At 44.1% G+C, this 17,835-nt stretch overlaps 1 protein-coding gene across 1 annotated transcript in view; it reads right to left on the bottom strand.

Moving 5' to 3' along the window:
* Window positions 1–15,975, bottom strand: part of LOC135479596 (carbohydrate sulfotransferase 1-like) — a 24,713-nt gene extending 8,738 nt beyond the window's left edge. Inside the window, exons 1-2 of the mRNA XM_064759485.1 lie at window positions 15,959–15,975; window positions 192–270 (exon numbers count right to left, since the gene is read on the bottom strand). Of these exons, the coding sequence (XP_064615555.1) occupies window positions 192–216 (25 nt within the window). The 5' untranslated portion in view covers window positions 217–270; window positions 15,959–15,975. The remainder of the gene's footprint in view (window positions 1–191; window positions 271–15,958) is intronic.
* Between the last annotated feature and the right edge of the window lie 1,860 nt (window positions 15,976–17,835).

The following is a 17,835-nucleotide window of genomic DNA, read 5'->3' as shown; positions in this document are numbered from 1 at the left end:
AAACCTGCGGATGGTCGTGGGTTTCCCCCGGGCTGTTTTCTACCACCATAGTGCTGGGCCGCCGTCGTATAAAGGAAATATTTTTGAGTACGGCGTAAAACACCAATTAAATAAATAAATAAATAAATAAATAAATAAATAAATAAATAAATAATAAATATAAACAAAAATTTTTATAAATGATTACTGACCATGCTTCCGTAGTAGTCTCCTCATAGCGATTTCCTTCACTCTTCCTCAACACATGCTGGCGAATATGACAACGTGGAACTGTAAAGAAACGTGGCCGGTTGATTGATTGATTGATTAATTGATTGATTGATTGAATGATGATTGAGTCTGATTGAGTGACCCACAACAGTGCTATTTTACTTAAGTGTTAAACAGTAAAGTTTATATATTACATGCATGCAAAACAGTAAGATGATAATTGCACCATTAAAATATGCGTTCCCATGCTCAATCTTAAGGTCAAACATGCACAATTCAAGGAAGTCATTTCATAGATTATAATTGTAAATATGTTCCTACTTGAAATACAGACATTAAGACAGAGATTATTTCGGTGGCCTAAGGCTTAGAGAGTCTGCCTTGAAGTCGGGATACCTGGGTCGGGTCAAACAAATGACTTTAAAAAATGGTACTTGTTGCTGCATCACTTGGCACTCAGCGGTTAGAGCAAGGAAATAGTACTGGTAGGCCCGGTGTCAGTATAATGTGAGTGGGTGGAGTGTCATGTCTGGTGTCTTCGGTATAAGTAATATTTCAGTGCCGGAGCACTTTGGCGGCATGGACTCGCCCTGCCACAGGAAGACACAGTAAATGTACACCCACCCTAATGACTCCTTGTCGTCAAATGACGAAACTCACCATTGTTAAATTTGTTAAGTACGATGTAAAACCTCAAGCATTCATACATACATACACACATACATACATATATACTTGGTTTCGAGTTGAAGCCTGGGCTACAGTTTACAAGGTAGACAAAAGCATATAACGAGCCAAACGCCTTGTTTCAGCATCTGATTTAAATAATCAACTTTATAAATGGTCGCCACATCAGCACACGTGCAAAGCCCCAACCATTTCCCAATAATACGGTAAAAACCACGTTTAAACCACTAAGCGTCCGAGCCGGTATAAATACCTACATAAAACAACCACAGTACACAAGTGCATGTTGTTCAGTATTGCACGTGAGAATCTGACGGACATGGCTTTACCCCTATAAATCTGTCCAGCCTGCCAGTCGTCAGTCTCTTGATCAAGTTAAAGAGGCTAAAGCCGAGATGTTTTGGTAAGAAAATCCAAAAGAAATTTTTGCTATTATCTTAGAAAAGCCCCAAATATTTATGTTTCACAAAATAGCAATAAGGCCTCTGCACTTGTGTCACTGTTAAAATCGATGCGGGGCCTCCGTGGCTCAGTCGGTTAGCGCGCTAGCGCAGCGTAATGACCCAGGAGCCTCTCACCAATGCGGTCGCTGTGAGTTCAAGTCCAGCTCATGCTGGCTTCCTCTCCGGCCGTAAGTGGGAAGGTCTTCCAGCAACCTGCGGGAATGGTCGTGGATTTCCCCCGGGCTGTGCCCGGTTTCCACCCACCATAATGCTGGCCGCCGTCGTATAAGTGAAATATTCTTGAGTACGGCGTAAAACACCAATCAAAAAAAAAAAAAAAAAAAAAAAAATCCATGCTAAAGGTAGTTCATTTTAACGCGTGATGTAAGTGGAATACCACATCGATTCTTTTTTGGGATGTCCCAGCTCTTAACGAAATCGCCCGTGTTTCAGTCAGATTTCAGGAAGTTAGCACATAGACAGTAGATATGATTTGACCATTCGGAACGACCGATTTGTGCTTGATTTTACTGAGGAGGGGAGCGCAAACAGATCCAGCATGCATACAGTAGTTCAATGTAGAAGCGCAGGCGGTGATCACAAAGAGCGTTGGTTAAAACCCCAACAGGGCGTCCTTCACATATTATAACCATCATAATGGAAGAAATATTGGCTTGGACAATAATAGATCTCTATTCAAAAGAATTCTACATCATAATGATTCGGCAGATAATCTGAACAACATGCCAAAAAAAAAGAAGAAAAAAGCAACAACTGTCGTAACATCTTTTTGAGGGCGATTGTAGATATTTACAGCGCGGTCGAGCCGACTGTACTTTCTGAGTGTAAATTAAGACTATCGTACTTACAATTCCTTCGTACAAAAGGGTTCCGATTGTAAGCTAGTGCTACGATCACGATTTTAATGGTTTACAATGAACGTAAGCGTAAGGTCGGCAACCTGCGATGGTCATCGTATCATCGTATATAAATAAAGCGCACCCCTATTGTCAAAAATAGGTCAGCAAAGGTCACTGCATGGCGTACCCGGCGGTAAAGTGTATGTGGAAATACCTGGATTTCAGAAGGTATATTCTGATGGTCATAGTCGTGTTGTAGTTATTGTAACCTTTGTTATACGCCGAGGTATGCATCACTGGGTAAGAAAAACATCAGTTTCATCAGCTCAACCACATACCACCACGCAAACAGGGGTCATATATCCGCGTACAGTTATCTTAAAATATCACAGCCATTGTGTGTATTAGCGACTATTACAAACACCTTACATGTAAATCTCGAAACTGACCTGCACTAAAGCGGAAGCTGAACACCATTCTGGAAAACTGCTTGGAAGCAGGCATTTCGAGTTTATTCTTGTGTCGCGATACTTGAAGGAGATTTGGTGGACAGTGCCGACATTCATGCAAGATTTAGGCGACATTCAGTCAAGAAAGCGACATTTTAACTTTATCTCGCTCTGTTATTCGAGTGGCAGGTTAACCTCGACCAAATCTCGCGCTGTCGTCCGAATCTTGCTCTATCAACCAAATGTAGACTTCTGGTCTAATCGAGGCTACCAGCGGCAGGTCTGCGTCAATGTCTGGGGCCCTTACGTTAGCACATTCAAGATGGGCTAATCTCGGCCGCAGGAACATACATATATGAACTTAACACCATGAGGTACAGCTTTCTATTTCTTACCATGCAAGCTGCATACAATTAAGACTCAAACGGGGCTCAAATTGCTCAAACGGGGGCTGCATGGTGTCCCATATAATCAAAAATTGCGTACGTTGGAAGGTCTTTCAGCATCCGAAGAGTCGTAGGTTTCCTCGGGGCTCTGACCGGTTTCCTTCCACCATGTAGGCCGTCGTCGTATGAGTGAAATATTCTTGAGTACGGGGTAAAACATCGATGGTATAAATCAATTAATAAATAAATAAATAAATATCTACGGACAATCTATAGCAGTCACTGATTGGACTGTTGCTCTATACGGCATTACCTATAAATAGTATAGTAGGGAGCTTTCGTGTCGCATTGGGGCGCAATTGGGGTGGCGCAGGTGTGTCGTTGAGTCCGCGCTCCGCTAGGACGTCACACGTCATGCGAGGCGTGCCAAAGGAGTAATGACCGTAGCTCCTTTTGAGCAGCATCGCGCCAAAACTGACCCATGGATTGTGCGCGAGAGCAGCTCCTTCAGCTCTATTTAAGATCAAAACTGACCCATGGGTGAGCTCCATTTCGCACCAGAATTGATGTCTTGCGCAAGAGCAGCTCCTTTCAGCTCCATTTTGCGCCAAAACTGATGTCTTGCGCAAGAGCAGCTCCTTCAACTCCATTTCACGCCAAAACTGACCCATGGGTGAGCTCCATTTCGCGCCAAAACGTCGGCTTCTAAAGTTGAGTTGAGCAGCTTCTTCGACCCCATTTCGCGCCAAAACTGACACATGTGTGAGCTCCATTTCGTTTGCGCCAAAACTGACCACTGGATGAGCTCCATTCCGCGTTGACGGGATAAAAAGAAAGTGTGTAAAAAGAGTGAAACTTATTCCGGCTATCCTACCCTGCCTAGAAAACACCAAACCACGTTCACCTAGAGAGCCCCTCGTATACTACTGACGCTACGCTGTCATCATGGCTTACGGAGGAGGAGGAGGACAAGGAGAAGGAGAGGCTTTGGGCAAAGTTTACTTGTCGAACGTGTGCCAGGCGTTTTTCAAGGCGGAGCGATTGCCTGCGGCATGAGCAGGCACACCATGTTGAGGGGGAGAGGTTCCAGTTTACCTACCGAACGTGTGCCAGGCACTTTTCGCGGCAGGACGCGTGGCTGCGTCATGAGAGGACGTACCACATGGAGGAGGAGGGATGAGGAGGGAGAAGAGAGGTTCATGTGCCCGACCTGCGGGCGGACGTTTCCCCGCCGGAGCCATTTGGTCCGGCACCATCAGGTGCATGGGAGAAAATGAAAAACGTACCCATGACAAGACCTTTCACCGGTTATGGGATTGGCGTGTGCATCGACGTACTGAACACGGAGCACGCCTGCTTGGTTAAAGCCGAACGGTTTGTACCACTCGGCTACGCGATACGATCATGCAGTATAAACACATGCCGTATTTCGTACTATGAATAGTCCAATTCTCGATACTTGAGATTTACTGTTGAACTACTTTCGAAGTGACACAGCGAGTGTAACATAACCTTATGTTTCCAAGTTATAAGATTTTTTTAAAACTTATATGTTGCCTAACACGTTTCTGTGGTCATATTCCCTGGATTTGGTGCCTTTTTAATGTAAAATTGAATAAAACAATAATTATTGGATATCACAGATGGCGCTGTAGGGCTATTCTATGCCCACTTGCCATAATGCTTGCTAGGTAATCACCCGCCGCTATTCGCTTCTGCACATACATGAAAAGGTATGCCTGCCGATACCAACAGATAATTATGTGAAATTATAAGCAATTCTATAAGACAACCAACAGCTAATTATTTGAAATTGTAAGCAATTCTATAAGACAATCCAGAAGCTAGAGACCACATGAAGATATTCGTCCCGCAAAAATATTACACAGGAATATGCCTGTTGTCAAGTCGATGTCAGCGATAGTGTATTTGCTGACAACCGACGCCGTTCGCCGAAAGTTCCAGACGGTGTATTCCACAATCAACCCACTGTTTTTGAAGTGTTAGCGGGCATGGGTATTTACCTCCGGGAAGGTGACGACGGAATATTCCCTTACCGAGCATGTTACGACTTCGAAGCTCTCTTGTGGACGAAGCGATGAACGGCTCAACTGAATGGACGTCCCAACACATCCCCATGAGTGTCAGCGTGAACTCAAATGTGCCCGACTACGACCAGACCGTGTGCTTCATCTCTACTGGCGATGCCCACGCACTCGTCCAGCGAATGATGACTTACCTCAATACCATCAGCGAGACCAGCAGAGGCCTATCTCACCGAGCATTATGCCTACATCCTGGACGAATTAGACGAGCGCATTGATCCCAACGACACCAAGCCGTCTTACACTCGGCGGGTGCCGGACAAATTCGTCGCCTATATCAACCAGCTCACCTTCTTTGGCTTCAACTCGGGCAACTCCTGAACTTGATCAAGCAAAGGCTTTACCCCCAACTGGTCAAAGCCGGTGATTTGGGGTGTGTTATCAAGCGTATTAATAACCACATGGCCCTCAGCACGCCGCAGCTGAAATTTCTGGACATTCGAAATTACCTGGCCCCTAATTACAATTACGACAAGTGGGTGATATCTCGCTCACGGGTTGGTAATGACCCCCGTCTACAAAGTGATGGAGTACACGCCCGAGTAAGCCTTTCAAACTTTCGCGAACGCCGTCACCCAGGCCCGGCGTGAGGGGGACGACGACCCTTCCAAGGCTCTTATCGGGGAAACGATGAAGTTGTTGGGAAATTCCGTCTATGGCAAAACCGTGACAAACCAAGACCGGCATGTGGATGTGAAGATCTGTGACCTGACGAAGACACGCAAGTTACCGGAGAGTGTACGTTGCCGTACCGTCGACCAAATCGATGACGACACCTTCGAAGTGGTGAGCAGCAAGAGGACCATTCGTTACATCCTACCCTTGCAACTAGGATGTATGGTGTACCAGTATGCCAAACTAAGTATGTTAGAGTTTTATTATGATTTCATGATTGTTTTTTTTAACAAGTACTGCGTTTAGCAGTACTGCGAAATGGACACGGACTCCGCGTACATGGCCTGGTCTGACCCGGACTGGGAATCCTAGGTTAAACCTGAGCTGCGGGCGGTGTACGAGGCGGAGCGGGACAAATGGTTGCCTCGACGCGACCACTACGACTTTGATACACGTACGCCAGGGCTCTTCAAAGTCGAGTGTACTGGCGACGCTATCGTCATTTTGTGTTCGAAGACATACTATTGCTACGGCGGGGAGTCGAACAGTAAAGACAAGCTCTCCTGCAAAGGCATTAGCGCTCGAGGAGTGAATAAGGACGTCTACCTCTCCGTGTTGCGCGACAACCAAAGCGCGAGTGGTGTGAACCGAGGTATAAGCATGAGGCAGAACAACATGTGCTCCTATACCCAGACCACAGACGTTTTAACCTATTCTTACGGGAAGCGTAAAGTACTCCCAGACGGTGTGAACACCACCTACCTGTATACTTGACCGGACTATCCCCGACGGTTATATACCAAGCCCCTTATAATGTGTTGCCGTGAAGGCTGAAATAAATACAAGTCAAAACACCAATGTATGCAAGTGTCCTTTTCTCTTTCTTCATTTTTATTTCATAACATGGAAAGAACGTTATTTTACGGCCCACTGGCTGGTGGAGTGATAAAAAAACGGACGCTGGACACCAAACTGGCAGCCCACCAAATGTAGTATCATTAAGTCGTTATCGTATGTCGTGCACGACGTGTCCAACGTATGAACAATAGCGTCCATGGGACGACCTCGAGTCCGCTGGGTTAAGTAATACACGCAATATTGTCCACACACAGCGGTGTCCAGACTCTGCAGCCGCCGACCATTCCACGCCCAGTGGTGTGTCCTCCGGTTGAGCCAAGCGGTGATATTGGTGTAGAGGGTTGGTAGTCCGTACGAATCAAAGTATTCTCCCCGGAGATGGGGTGGGTGTGCGCAGACGTCTATGAATACGGCTGTAACGCCACGGTTTATTCCTTGGTATATTCTGTGTCTGAAATGTTGCCACAGCAAGCAGTTTGCAGCCGGATCGGACGTTCAGCCTTGAACACAGAGGACACAAACTTGGTGGTAGGTGTAGCTGCCAACAGTGTGAGTTGACTATGAACGAAAGAGAACAGACTTCCGTGATTTTCATATCATGAAACTGTGTAGATTAGTGCGAGACATATCGTTGTGCGCGGTGCATGTTATTGTTGATATCGAAAGTGAATGTATTCTGACCAAATTTAAAGTATTCTGGTAGTTTATTGTATAACCACACACATGTTCGCCTAAATAACATTCTAAGGGTGTCTGTAATTGTGATATGTAAATATCTAATCACGATATACCTTCTTTGTTAGCGCCATTTCGTTAAAAGTGCTGTTAGCTCTATACCTCTGTCGGCGCGTAGTGATACACTACCTTCAAGCTACTAGTGAAAGGCCCTTATATTGTAACACAGATGAACATAAATGTAGTCCATCATTTGCCTTTTCTTAAGTAGTCAGAATAGGTAGAACTTTAAATGTAATTAATTTTACATGTTGTTGTAACGTTTTGAGATATGTGTACTGCCAGGTACATTGCATTTAATTCATTTGTCATAATTGAACTCATAATATGTGGATGCATATCCTTTAACTGTATGATGAAAATACTTAATGAACGTTGTTTCTCCCTCATTGTAGCCTTATACCTTCTCATCAACTCGACACCGTGTGATCATCATGTGACTTTATATCCCCATTTCATTAATAAAGCATCTACTCATTCACAAGAAACGAGTTGTTGGTTAACAAAACTGATAACGTCCTCGCATGTAGGAAGTGAGCCAGTACAACGGCTATCCAATGCTGTCCCGGACGGAGGCACGTGTATGTGTTGATGACTCGGGTCCAGGGTGCGTTGGTCACTTGGTGAGGCAGATGGTCTCGAGCGTAGACATCCCCCAGCACGGCGCTTGAAAACACGTCCGCCTGGAGAACACGTCGTAATTGCACCTTGTCAATGTTGTTTTCTTTTTTCAACTGGCTAAGTCATAGAGCACGTTTAGGCTTTTGTCTGTTTTTATGATATTGTTGAATTTGGCGTAGCGCACCACATTAATGGTTTCCGGCAGCGGCCTGGCAAACCGCATCTCCAGGCGCAAATCACCTATCTGGATTAGGTTCAGTTGGTGATCGTCGTGAAGGTTGGGGGTCAAGCCGAAACAAAACGGCGTGTTGCCTTTGGCGAAATCGGTGGGAAGGATGGAGTTCCCGTCGTCGTGAAACATTTTTCCCTTGATGGTAAAAAGGTTCATTCACGTTTTGACGAAATTCCCGGTCTCGAAGTCGGGTGTCAGGGGGAATTTGACGTCCGCCGACATGCCAGGTGATGAAGTTTGTGTAGAAGTGCTGGAAATGGAACGGGTTTTTAGCGTAGCTGCCGTCAAAAGCCGTGTTGCTCATAGATCTTACCACTAAATGTGTCGGTAAGCTGCCTAGAAATAGGTTTTGTTCGTTGATGAGGGTGTGGCTTTTGGGCACGGAGAAATACTTGGTCAGTACACGGCGGATAGGGACATGTCGCAGTGCAGGCGTCCCAGCATGTCAACTGACCGACTTTGGGCCGTAAGCTGCAGCCGTTTGTCAATCCCAACGTTGGTCTCATCCGTCCTGTCAAACATCTCTGGGGTGTCCGTGTACCACAATGCGGAAGACAGCGGTCCGGGTCGTCGCTGTTGTTGTCCTTTGGGTCGGCGTGGTGTGGTGGTGGTGGTTTTGGTGGTCGTGGTTTTGGTGGGAAGAGTGGAGGAGGAGGAGCAGGGCAAGACCGGGCAGGCAGAGACCGTGTTGTGGTAGGGGATTTTTTTTTTGTCTCGGCTGGTGTGTCCATCTTAGACGGACTGCAACTGCGACAGCTGCTGCTGCTGCTGTTGCTGGTCGCCGAGGGTGAAGGGACGAGGTAGACGGACTGCTATTCCCGCTGCCTTCCCCGCTTCCCAAGGTAGTGATGGTGCCTTGCGAGCCTGGCGCATGAAATTGACGAGCATGGGTCCCTCTTTCAGGTAAAGGGTACGGGCCTCGTCAAAGATGCTGACGGCCAGCTCTCGATCTTGCAGCAAGGGAGGAAGGGAGGTCTCGTCGATCGCGTCCAGGTGTGCTTTGCGCTGCAACTGTAGGATGTAGAGGGTGGACAGCCACGTCAGCAAGTGAGTCAGCACCCCTTCTAGCTCTGACTTCAGCGAAGCCGGTTTTGGCTGCTCCAGACTGAATGCCACGGGCTCCGCCTTCACCTTGTCGTCATCATCCCCACCGCCCCGCCGCCCGTGCAGTCGGCCTCTTCCTCGGCTGCCACCTGCAAGTTTTCTATGTCTGCAATGGCTTTTACCAGGTTTCGCTAGTGGGTGAGGTAGTTGAGGGTGACACCTTCTTTGCTCAGGTAGAGCGGACCGTCGGGTCGGTATTTTCCCGTTTCTTCACGTGGACGAGCATGGCGCCGTCAGGGGTTGTCAGACTGGAGAGAGACCAATCGTCGGATAACGGGTGACGCACGGCCTCGCTGGGCGATGACAGGCACACCTTCTTTTTGGCAGGCTCTGGCAGCAAAGGGTTAGCGGATCGTTTCATGCTGACAGCGTAGCCTCTCTCTCTGGGTGAACATGGTCTGGCTTTGTCTAGGCAGGTAGAGGAACCGGGTAGCTTGCTCTCTCCACACACCTTATCCCGTCCGCGCCAACGTCAACGAAATTTAGGCGCCAAAATCGCGCGGTCATCCCATTAGTCACTTTCGGCCTGAAGGAACTGCTCAACTCAACTTTACAAGCCGACGTTTTGGCGCGAAATGGAGCTCACCCATGGGTCAGTTTTGGCGTGAAATAGAGCTGAAGGAGCTGCTCTCGTGCGCGACATCAGTTTTGGCGCGAAATGGAACTCACCCAGTGGACAGATTTAGCGCGATGCTGAAGAGCTGAAGGAGCTGCGCTCATTGGTCCGTTGGCGCGCCTCATGTGACGTGTGACGTTACGCGCATGCGCCTAGCGGAGCGCGAACTCAGGTATTACCAATAAGGACAGTGAACAGCAGTTGTTGACAGGGCCCCTACATACCTATTTAGACGATTTGCATTAGTGATTGACTGAGCCCATCCAGATACTGTACACACAGACAAATATATATTTGATCCTTCCTGGACCACTTAAGGTACTCGACCCGTCCCGACAAGTTTAGGCAGGCAGTGACAGAGCCACAACTTGTTGGCCTATTGTATATATAGTGGTAGCAGTCACTGACTGGGCCCCTTTAGATACTCTATGCCCACAAGGTAAAAAAAAGTCACTGACTGAACTCATACAAGCATTTCGTGCATAAACTAACAATACACAGCAATTTCTGATCAGGTGGCCTCTTCAGGTAATGTACACTGACAAAATATAGCACTTCCTGTGCCCCTATGTACATGTAATTTGTATACAGTATACTTACAAAATAAAGAGAACGGTCACCCAGTCCCACAGTGTATATTGTATAAACGGACTAGGCCCGGCATCTATAGGCCTATTTATTTGATACCCGGACATTAAAGAGGCTACTTCCCACCGATTGTTCACGGTTACGTCGAGGCTAACGCCATCGGAAATTGTACTTAAATGCCGTGTTTGCATATGTCGCTTTAACCACAATAATGGGTTTTAATGGCTATTCACAACGTAAATGGTTTAATCTGTCCCTAACGTACATCGTCATATCCTCGAGTTAAAATCCATGGGAAGTTTGAAATAGGGAAGAACAGTTGAGAACTGTCACCAAAAATGTTAAAATCCATGGGGAGTTTGAAATAGGGAAGAACAGTTGAGAACTGTTACCAAAAATGTTAAAATCCATTGGGGGTTTGAAATAGGGAAGGACAGTTGAGAACTGTCACCATAAAAAGTCCCATTGTGCGTCCCTTATTCGTGATATTGTTTTGCTACGGTAAAGGTTATTATTATTATTATTATTATTATTATTATTATTACGTGTATTATTATGATTCTTTTGGAAGTAAGGACTGCTTGGTGCATTGCACTGGGCATATTTTTGATTGATATCAAATGAGAAGTTCATTTTTTCATTCCACATCACATGAGTACTTGAGTGCTTGGGGTTTAATGTCGTACTTAACAATTTTTCTGTCATATTACGACGAAGGAGTCCTTTGATTCCATGCACGTTTAGTGTGCCTCCTTCTTACAGGACGGATTTCCATCGTTCTTTTATCTCGTGCTGCTTCATTGAGACGACTTACCGAAGGACAGTAAGCAGCCCCACTCAAACCATTATACTGATACAGGTCAACCAGTCGTTAACACTATTCCTTAATGCTGAACGCTAAGCGAGGAAGCTACAACTCCTCTTCTAAAGTCTTATGTGTGACCCGAACGTGTGGCCAGCATTGATCTTGATTCTACCGCCCTCGTAGCGGACGCTCTACCAACTGTGCTATCAGGGCCGGTCAGATCGCGTGAAATTAACTTCATATGCGTACAGGCAACCGAGAACAACCCATCTCGATTGTGCTGAGATCAACCTTGCAATGTAGCTGTGGATCCCAGACAGTGACAGAACCTCAATCAGGGACAGGGGCACAAAACCGGCTAAACCGACTAAACCGGAATTCGAGAGTCGGTGGAGATTCGGGCGAGAGGGCGAGATTCAACCGACATTTGTTCGAGAACGCGAGATTTAGTCGAGATTTAAGCCCCATTCAGGCGACAGGGTGAGATTTGGTCGATGTTAATCCAGCATTCTAACGACAGAGCGAGAATAGGTTAAAATGTCGCCTTCTGGACTGAATGTTGTCTAAATCTCGCCAGAATGTCGCACTGTCGACCAGGCCTCGTCCGAATGTCACTTCAGCTTAGATACAAAATTACTTATTTCGTGGTGACAGCGGCATTCTGACGAGATTCAATGCTGATAAGCCCTATCGGCGTTTCAGGGATCTGGCCAGTTCACGATGATATCGGTGAGACAGGTGGAAGCTCTCGCAAACTACACAAGCTGAAAGACGTGATTTTCCGTTTAGTGCCAACGGTGCCGTCGGGTCCGTTGCGTATTCAGTCTAGCAACTACCATTCAGTAACGTCTTTTATTTACGTAAGTTAGCGAGAGCTACTAACTGTCTCGCCGATATGTGCATAAACTCGCGAGACCTCTGAAACGCCGATTGGGTTTACTGCAATTTTTGGTCGATATTCTGCCGAGATTTGGTCGATAATTGAACAAGGGAGCGAGATTCCAACGAGGAGGCGAGATTCACTCGACAATGCGAGATTATAGCGAGGGTGCGAGATCTGCACGAGAGTATCGAGCGAATGTCGTTGAAGTCTAGTGTGAATCTCGACTGAATCTCGCGTGATCGCCCTATAAACCTAAATACCTCGACTAAATACCTGCTGGGTGCCTGACATATAGCTCTGTCCTGAATGTACTCCGCTGTCTCTAAACTGTAGCCTTTATTCATTTGTTTATTTATTCGATTGGGGTATTTCGCCCTACTCAAGAATATGCTGACCACTTATACGACGGCGGTCAGCATTCTGGTGGAAGGAAACCGAGCAGAGCCCGGGGAAAACTCACGACCATCCGTCGGCTGCTGCAGACCTTTCCATGTATAACTATATTAATTCAGCTATCAGCAAAATCGCTAATAATCACTACCAAAATTGCCTTTCGTCAGTGACATGTGAGATCACAAGTCACACCGATATGTTGGGCGTTCGCATAAAATGCCAAAATTTTACAATACTTTTTCTGATTCATACTATTAAATATCACAAATGCGATCGCTGTGAGTCCAGCTCATGCTGGCTTCCTCTCCGGCCTTACGTGGGACGGTCTGCCAGCAACCTGTGGATGGTCGTGCGTTTTCCTTGGGCTCGCCCTGGTTTCTTCTCATCAAAAATGGTGGCCACTGTCCTATAAGTGAAATGTTCTTGAGTATTGCTCCATACACTAATCAAGTAAATAAATAATTAAATAAATAAATAAATAAAATCATACCATTAAGCACCAAAAACTTGTTTTCAACACGAAGAGTGTTCTACCTCACAACAGCTGGACCTCATGTATTTAGGTCAAACTCCACCCAGTAACACAGACTACATTACGATAAAAAAAATAATCAGTTAATTTTAACAGCGAGTCTGTTGTCTGAGTGATACTAGAATGGATTCTGCTATTACAATATAATAATCTGTCATATTCAAAGTAATATTCTGGTAGTCAAATACAATCATTATGTTGATTTAAGAGAGTATGGGCTTTATTTAAGGGAACAATCTTCTACAATAACAGAATACATCCTAGCATCACTCAGACAGCAGACTGTTAAATTTAACAAGATATTTTTTGGTGTCAAGATTTTTTTTTGTCTCCGACAATGCTTTTTTATGATAGAATTTCTCATCACCGAACTAAAACTTAAGTCCCAAGGCCAAACTGTGCATAAAACTCCATTCAAATCCGCGTATAGCTACTTTTGAAAACGTTGGTGACATGCAGACAGGCAACATAAAAAAAAGACGTAAAGCACAGAGAGTACAACCAGGGCAGAGACGACAGTGTGATAGCTGGCAAATGGTCACACGTCACCGGTGAATAATGGCAGACTCAATTTACCTCAGTTATCGTTTAAATGCTTAATGGTTAAATTGTCCCCCCACGCCACCCCACCCCCACCCCCACCCCACCCCAATAGTTAGCACCATGGTTGAAGCAGGGTTAGGTAAAAAAATGCATTGATGTTCATTACAATTTATTAGACTTCGTTTGTTTAGAACTGCTTAAAATACAGGCGTGTTTGTCAGACACACAGTTAATCTCCGGCCAAAATGCAGAAACTCATTAGGCGGAGTGCAGCACGTTTCAGTGCAGTTTCTATGTGTAAATGTTAACTACATATAACCTACAAAAAATAGCAAATGACGAGCTTACATACATAGACGAACTTAGAACTTCTAAACGGGTCGGTTGTTCAGAATATTCCATAAGCTCACTTTTAGACACCATAATGTATATCCATGCATACATATACACTGAACAGATGTGTACATACCCTATGGGAAGGAAGGCGATGAGCGCTTGGTAGACCAATAAAACCGATCATGAAGTGATAGACAGGACTCCAGATGGGAAGGTATAAACATTACGCTTAAACTGGTCGATCGGATAATACTGTATACAGTAAAATGATATCGTATACGACTCGCAAACCGAACCCTGCTGCACAAAAGCCACAGTTAACACATTACAAATACGGCTCAGCATTGCACAAAATCTAAAGCTCGGCAAACACAAGAGTTTTAACACGCGAAACAACTGGTCGCACGGAGTTGGTCCCAGCAAGTGATTGCCATACAACATAAAGATTTATAGGTACACACATCCCTGACTGGAGTATAAATCCACACGTTGTTATTTGGCATACATGAGTGCTTAGAACTCGACACAACAGTGGTACTGAGTTCAGTTGTGTTGGATCGATCTTGTGCATACTGAGTCTTTACTCAGGAGTTGGCAAAGAAGTACAAACTTCTTGTCTTGTCTAACTTTATGTGCCTTTTCAAGATATAAGGGTGAGTGGGAATGATAGGATGTGACAAGGGTAATTACAGATATTTAAGGTATCTTTGGTCTGGTTACATAGAAAAAATCCTCCTTCTCCTAGCCTCCCCAGCATGTCTGCGGGGGTTAGGATACCGTAGATGACCTAAAATTTCGTCCATGGCCAAGTTGCAGATTTTGCCTCTTTCTGTGAATTTTGATAATCTTAAAAACGTGTTATGAGGTTTGATTGGGAGGTTAGATGATATCCAACCAGGAAAATGTAACCTTCAGCTTTTAAAGTTATATTTTATGACATTTATTTGTCTTTAAAATGGACTTTTTTGGAGGGGGGGGGGGGTAAAGTTGTATAGCATTTCTCTTACTAGACTGAGTTTTATGAACTGTGAGGATATTAAAAATATCAATCAGTTAAATAAAAGAAGGCATTGGCTTTCTTTCTTACTCAGTAAGAGAAATAAATAACGAACTCTGTGACATATCCAGGACATTGCGGCAATCTCAATTCATAACACTCAAGATTCAAGCAGCATAACGTTCCTGTTTGTGCTGACTACGAACTACATATACATGTAGTCAGTGTTTCATACACACAGAAATCACTAATCTGATACTGTGTGACGCTGGAATATATTCTGCCATTGCAACAGATTATTCTGTTCAATATAACACACATATTCCATTAATTCAACATAAAGATTCTATTAGACTAACAAAATATTATGTTGAATATGACAAAATATTGTGTTGTAATAAGAATTATACGTTCTAGCATCACTCATGCAGACAGCATACTTTGTGTTCAAATTCACAGTTCATTTTTTAGTGTACCAGACAACCAAGAGACATTTTCGATATATATTATATTGACAGATATAATCATAAATGCTAACTCGTGCTTTCTTGGTTAAAATTGATATTGCCAGTTTATTTTAACGGAGCTTGAATGTTAATTCACTTTCAAATAGGGCGATATTCCATCCTTTGAGTCGTTGGCTGACATCCTTAAAAACATCCGAATCATTGTTTATTTACAAATTGAAAGAGTAATATGGCCTGATTATCTAAATAAATCTTTAAACCGACGTAAAAGTGATCACGGCAGAAATGAATCTCAGCGCCATTGTCTAAGGATTCGTTCGTGGTCATATGACTGAAAAATTGTTAAGTACGCCGTTAAACTCCATGCACTCACTCACTCACTCACTCACTCAGCTATAAGGGAAAAATGTAATAATACACTGCTGTATAAGCCCATGCACAATGTACAGTCTTGGCCTACACAAAACCACCGCAAACTAGTACACACTCTTACCTCGACTTGTGTTGTACATCTTACACGCACTAGCAAATGTCTCCACATATACATATATGTATATACATATATACAAATATATATATATCCAGTTTCACTCGGGACAACGAGGTATTATCGACTGGCATCTTTGTACCACATGTCTCCTAAACGTATTTAAATGTCCAGGGCATATCTGCACTAGAAGACTGCGGTGTGGGGCGTGGCGTTCCATTCGTCCCCTAGAGACAGACGTTAGTAATGAAAACCACTGAAGAGAAAGAATGAGAAAACATGATCGGGTATTTGCTTGTTTGCACACTGATGTCAAAATGTAGTTCATTGAAAGAATGAACAGGGAATAGCGGGTCTTTCCGTGTCTGCACGCAAAGCCAACGGAGTGGTCTCCTTAGACTATAGAACAGTGGAGCGGGGTAAGGACTGGTCAAATCATAACACTGTGAAAATTATACTTCTCAGATAAGTGGACCATGGCCCAGTTTTTTTAAAAACTTATTCGCACGAGGTGAAGTCCACAACTTGGTTCTTTAGTGCTTTTGTTGCTGTTGTATTTTTTTTTTCGTAATATATAGCGCAGACAGCGTCATTTACGGAAAATACCTCTTCTATGGCATAACGGTTATGGCGTCCTCCTCGAAGTCGGAAGACCTGGGACCAAACCCGGATCGGGTCATACCGAAAACTTTGGAAATCCTACTTGTTGCTGAATGGTTCTGGGCTCAGCACTGAGAAGGGCTGCCTGGCCCGGTGTCTGCATAATATGAAAAGTGAGGCGCCATGTCTGGTATCCTGGGCATAATATTTCAGTGACGGCAGCACTTTGATGGCATAGACTCGCCCTACCACAAGTAGACATAGTATCAAAATGTCATCAGCATTTGTACACACGTGTATAATGTGAGATTTCTCAAATATATTTGCCGAGGGTAAAGTTACATTGTAAATACTCAGTTTTTGTACAAGCTATGGTAACACGTGAAACTAGTCTTTTTCGCTTCATTCTGCTTAAGCCATAATACTATAGAGTGTTTCTAAGTTGCTACTATATAAGCATTTACATGAAGAAACAAAAAAGAAAAACCTCACTGATTTAAGCTGGCAAGGGGCCAGATTTCCCCGGCTATGTGTGATCATTAGCTAACTATCACACTTTTTTGGCTGCTCTGGTTATATTCTCCTTGATGTAGTCATTTCTCTTACATTCATTTATTTATTTATTTGATTGATGTTTTACGCCGTACTCAAGAATATTTCACTTATACGACGGCGGTCAGCATTATGATGGAAGGAAAACGGACAGAGCCCGGGGTAAACCGCGACCATACGGGCTTCTCTTACATCATCTCGAATCCCCTATGACGTGACATGTTACTGAATTTGTCACCATCAACCGATGTCTTCCTACTATAATGCGGTCGTATAAGTGAAATGTCGTATGAGTGAAATGTTCTTGAATAGAGTGTTAAACCTTAATCAAATAGATAAATAAACAACTGCCAATCATACAATTCATATTCCAAACTTTACTATTAATGTACAGTCACATAATAAAGAAAATTTGTATTTTAGTCACATTTTTTTCAAGATATAGCTAGAAATGTATCTTTATTATTCCTTGAACTATCATGGTAATATAATTACCAAAACCTTAGAAGCCCTTCATCGCACCAGGCGTGCCCCATTCTATTTCAAAATTTAGAATGTTCAGATGACGAGGCATACTTAAAATGCCCAGCCAATAAAATTAAAGATCTAAGCAATCCATAACAAAGCATATACCACAGCATTAGGCGTGTTTTTCTCATTTGTCATCAATGTATACTAAATTCATGAAGTATCGTCGTATTTGCTAAATCCCCAAGTTTCATAGCTATAGG

Source organism: Liolophura sinensis, chromosome 12 (assembly GCF_032854445.1).
Source record: "Liolophura sinensis isolate JHLJ2023 chromosome 12, CUHK_Ljap_v2, whole genome shotgun sequence".
In the NCBI taxonomy this organism is placed as follows: domain Eukaryota; kingdom Metazoa; phylum Mollusca; class Polyplacophora; order Chitonida; family Chitonidae; genus Liolophura; species Liolophura sinensis.
Note: the sequence above shows the minus strand (reverse complement) of the source record. Positions and strands in the feature narration are given on the sequence as shown.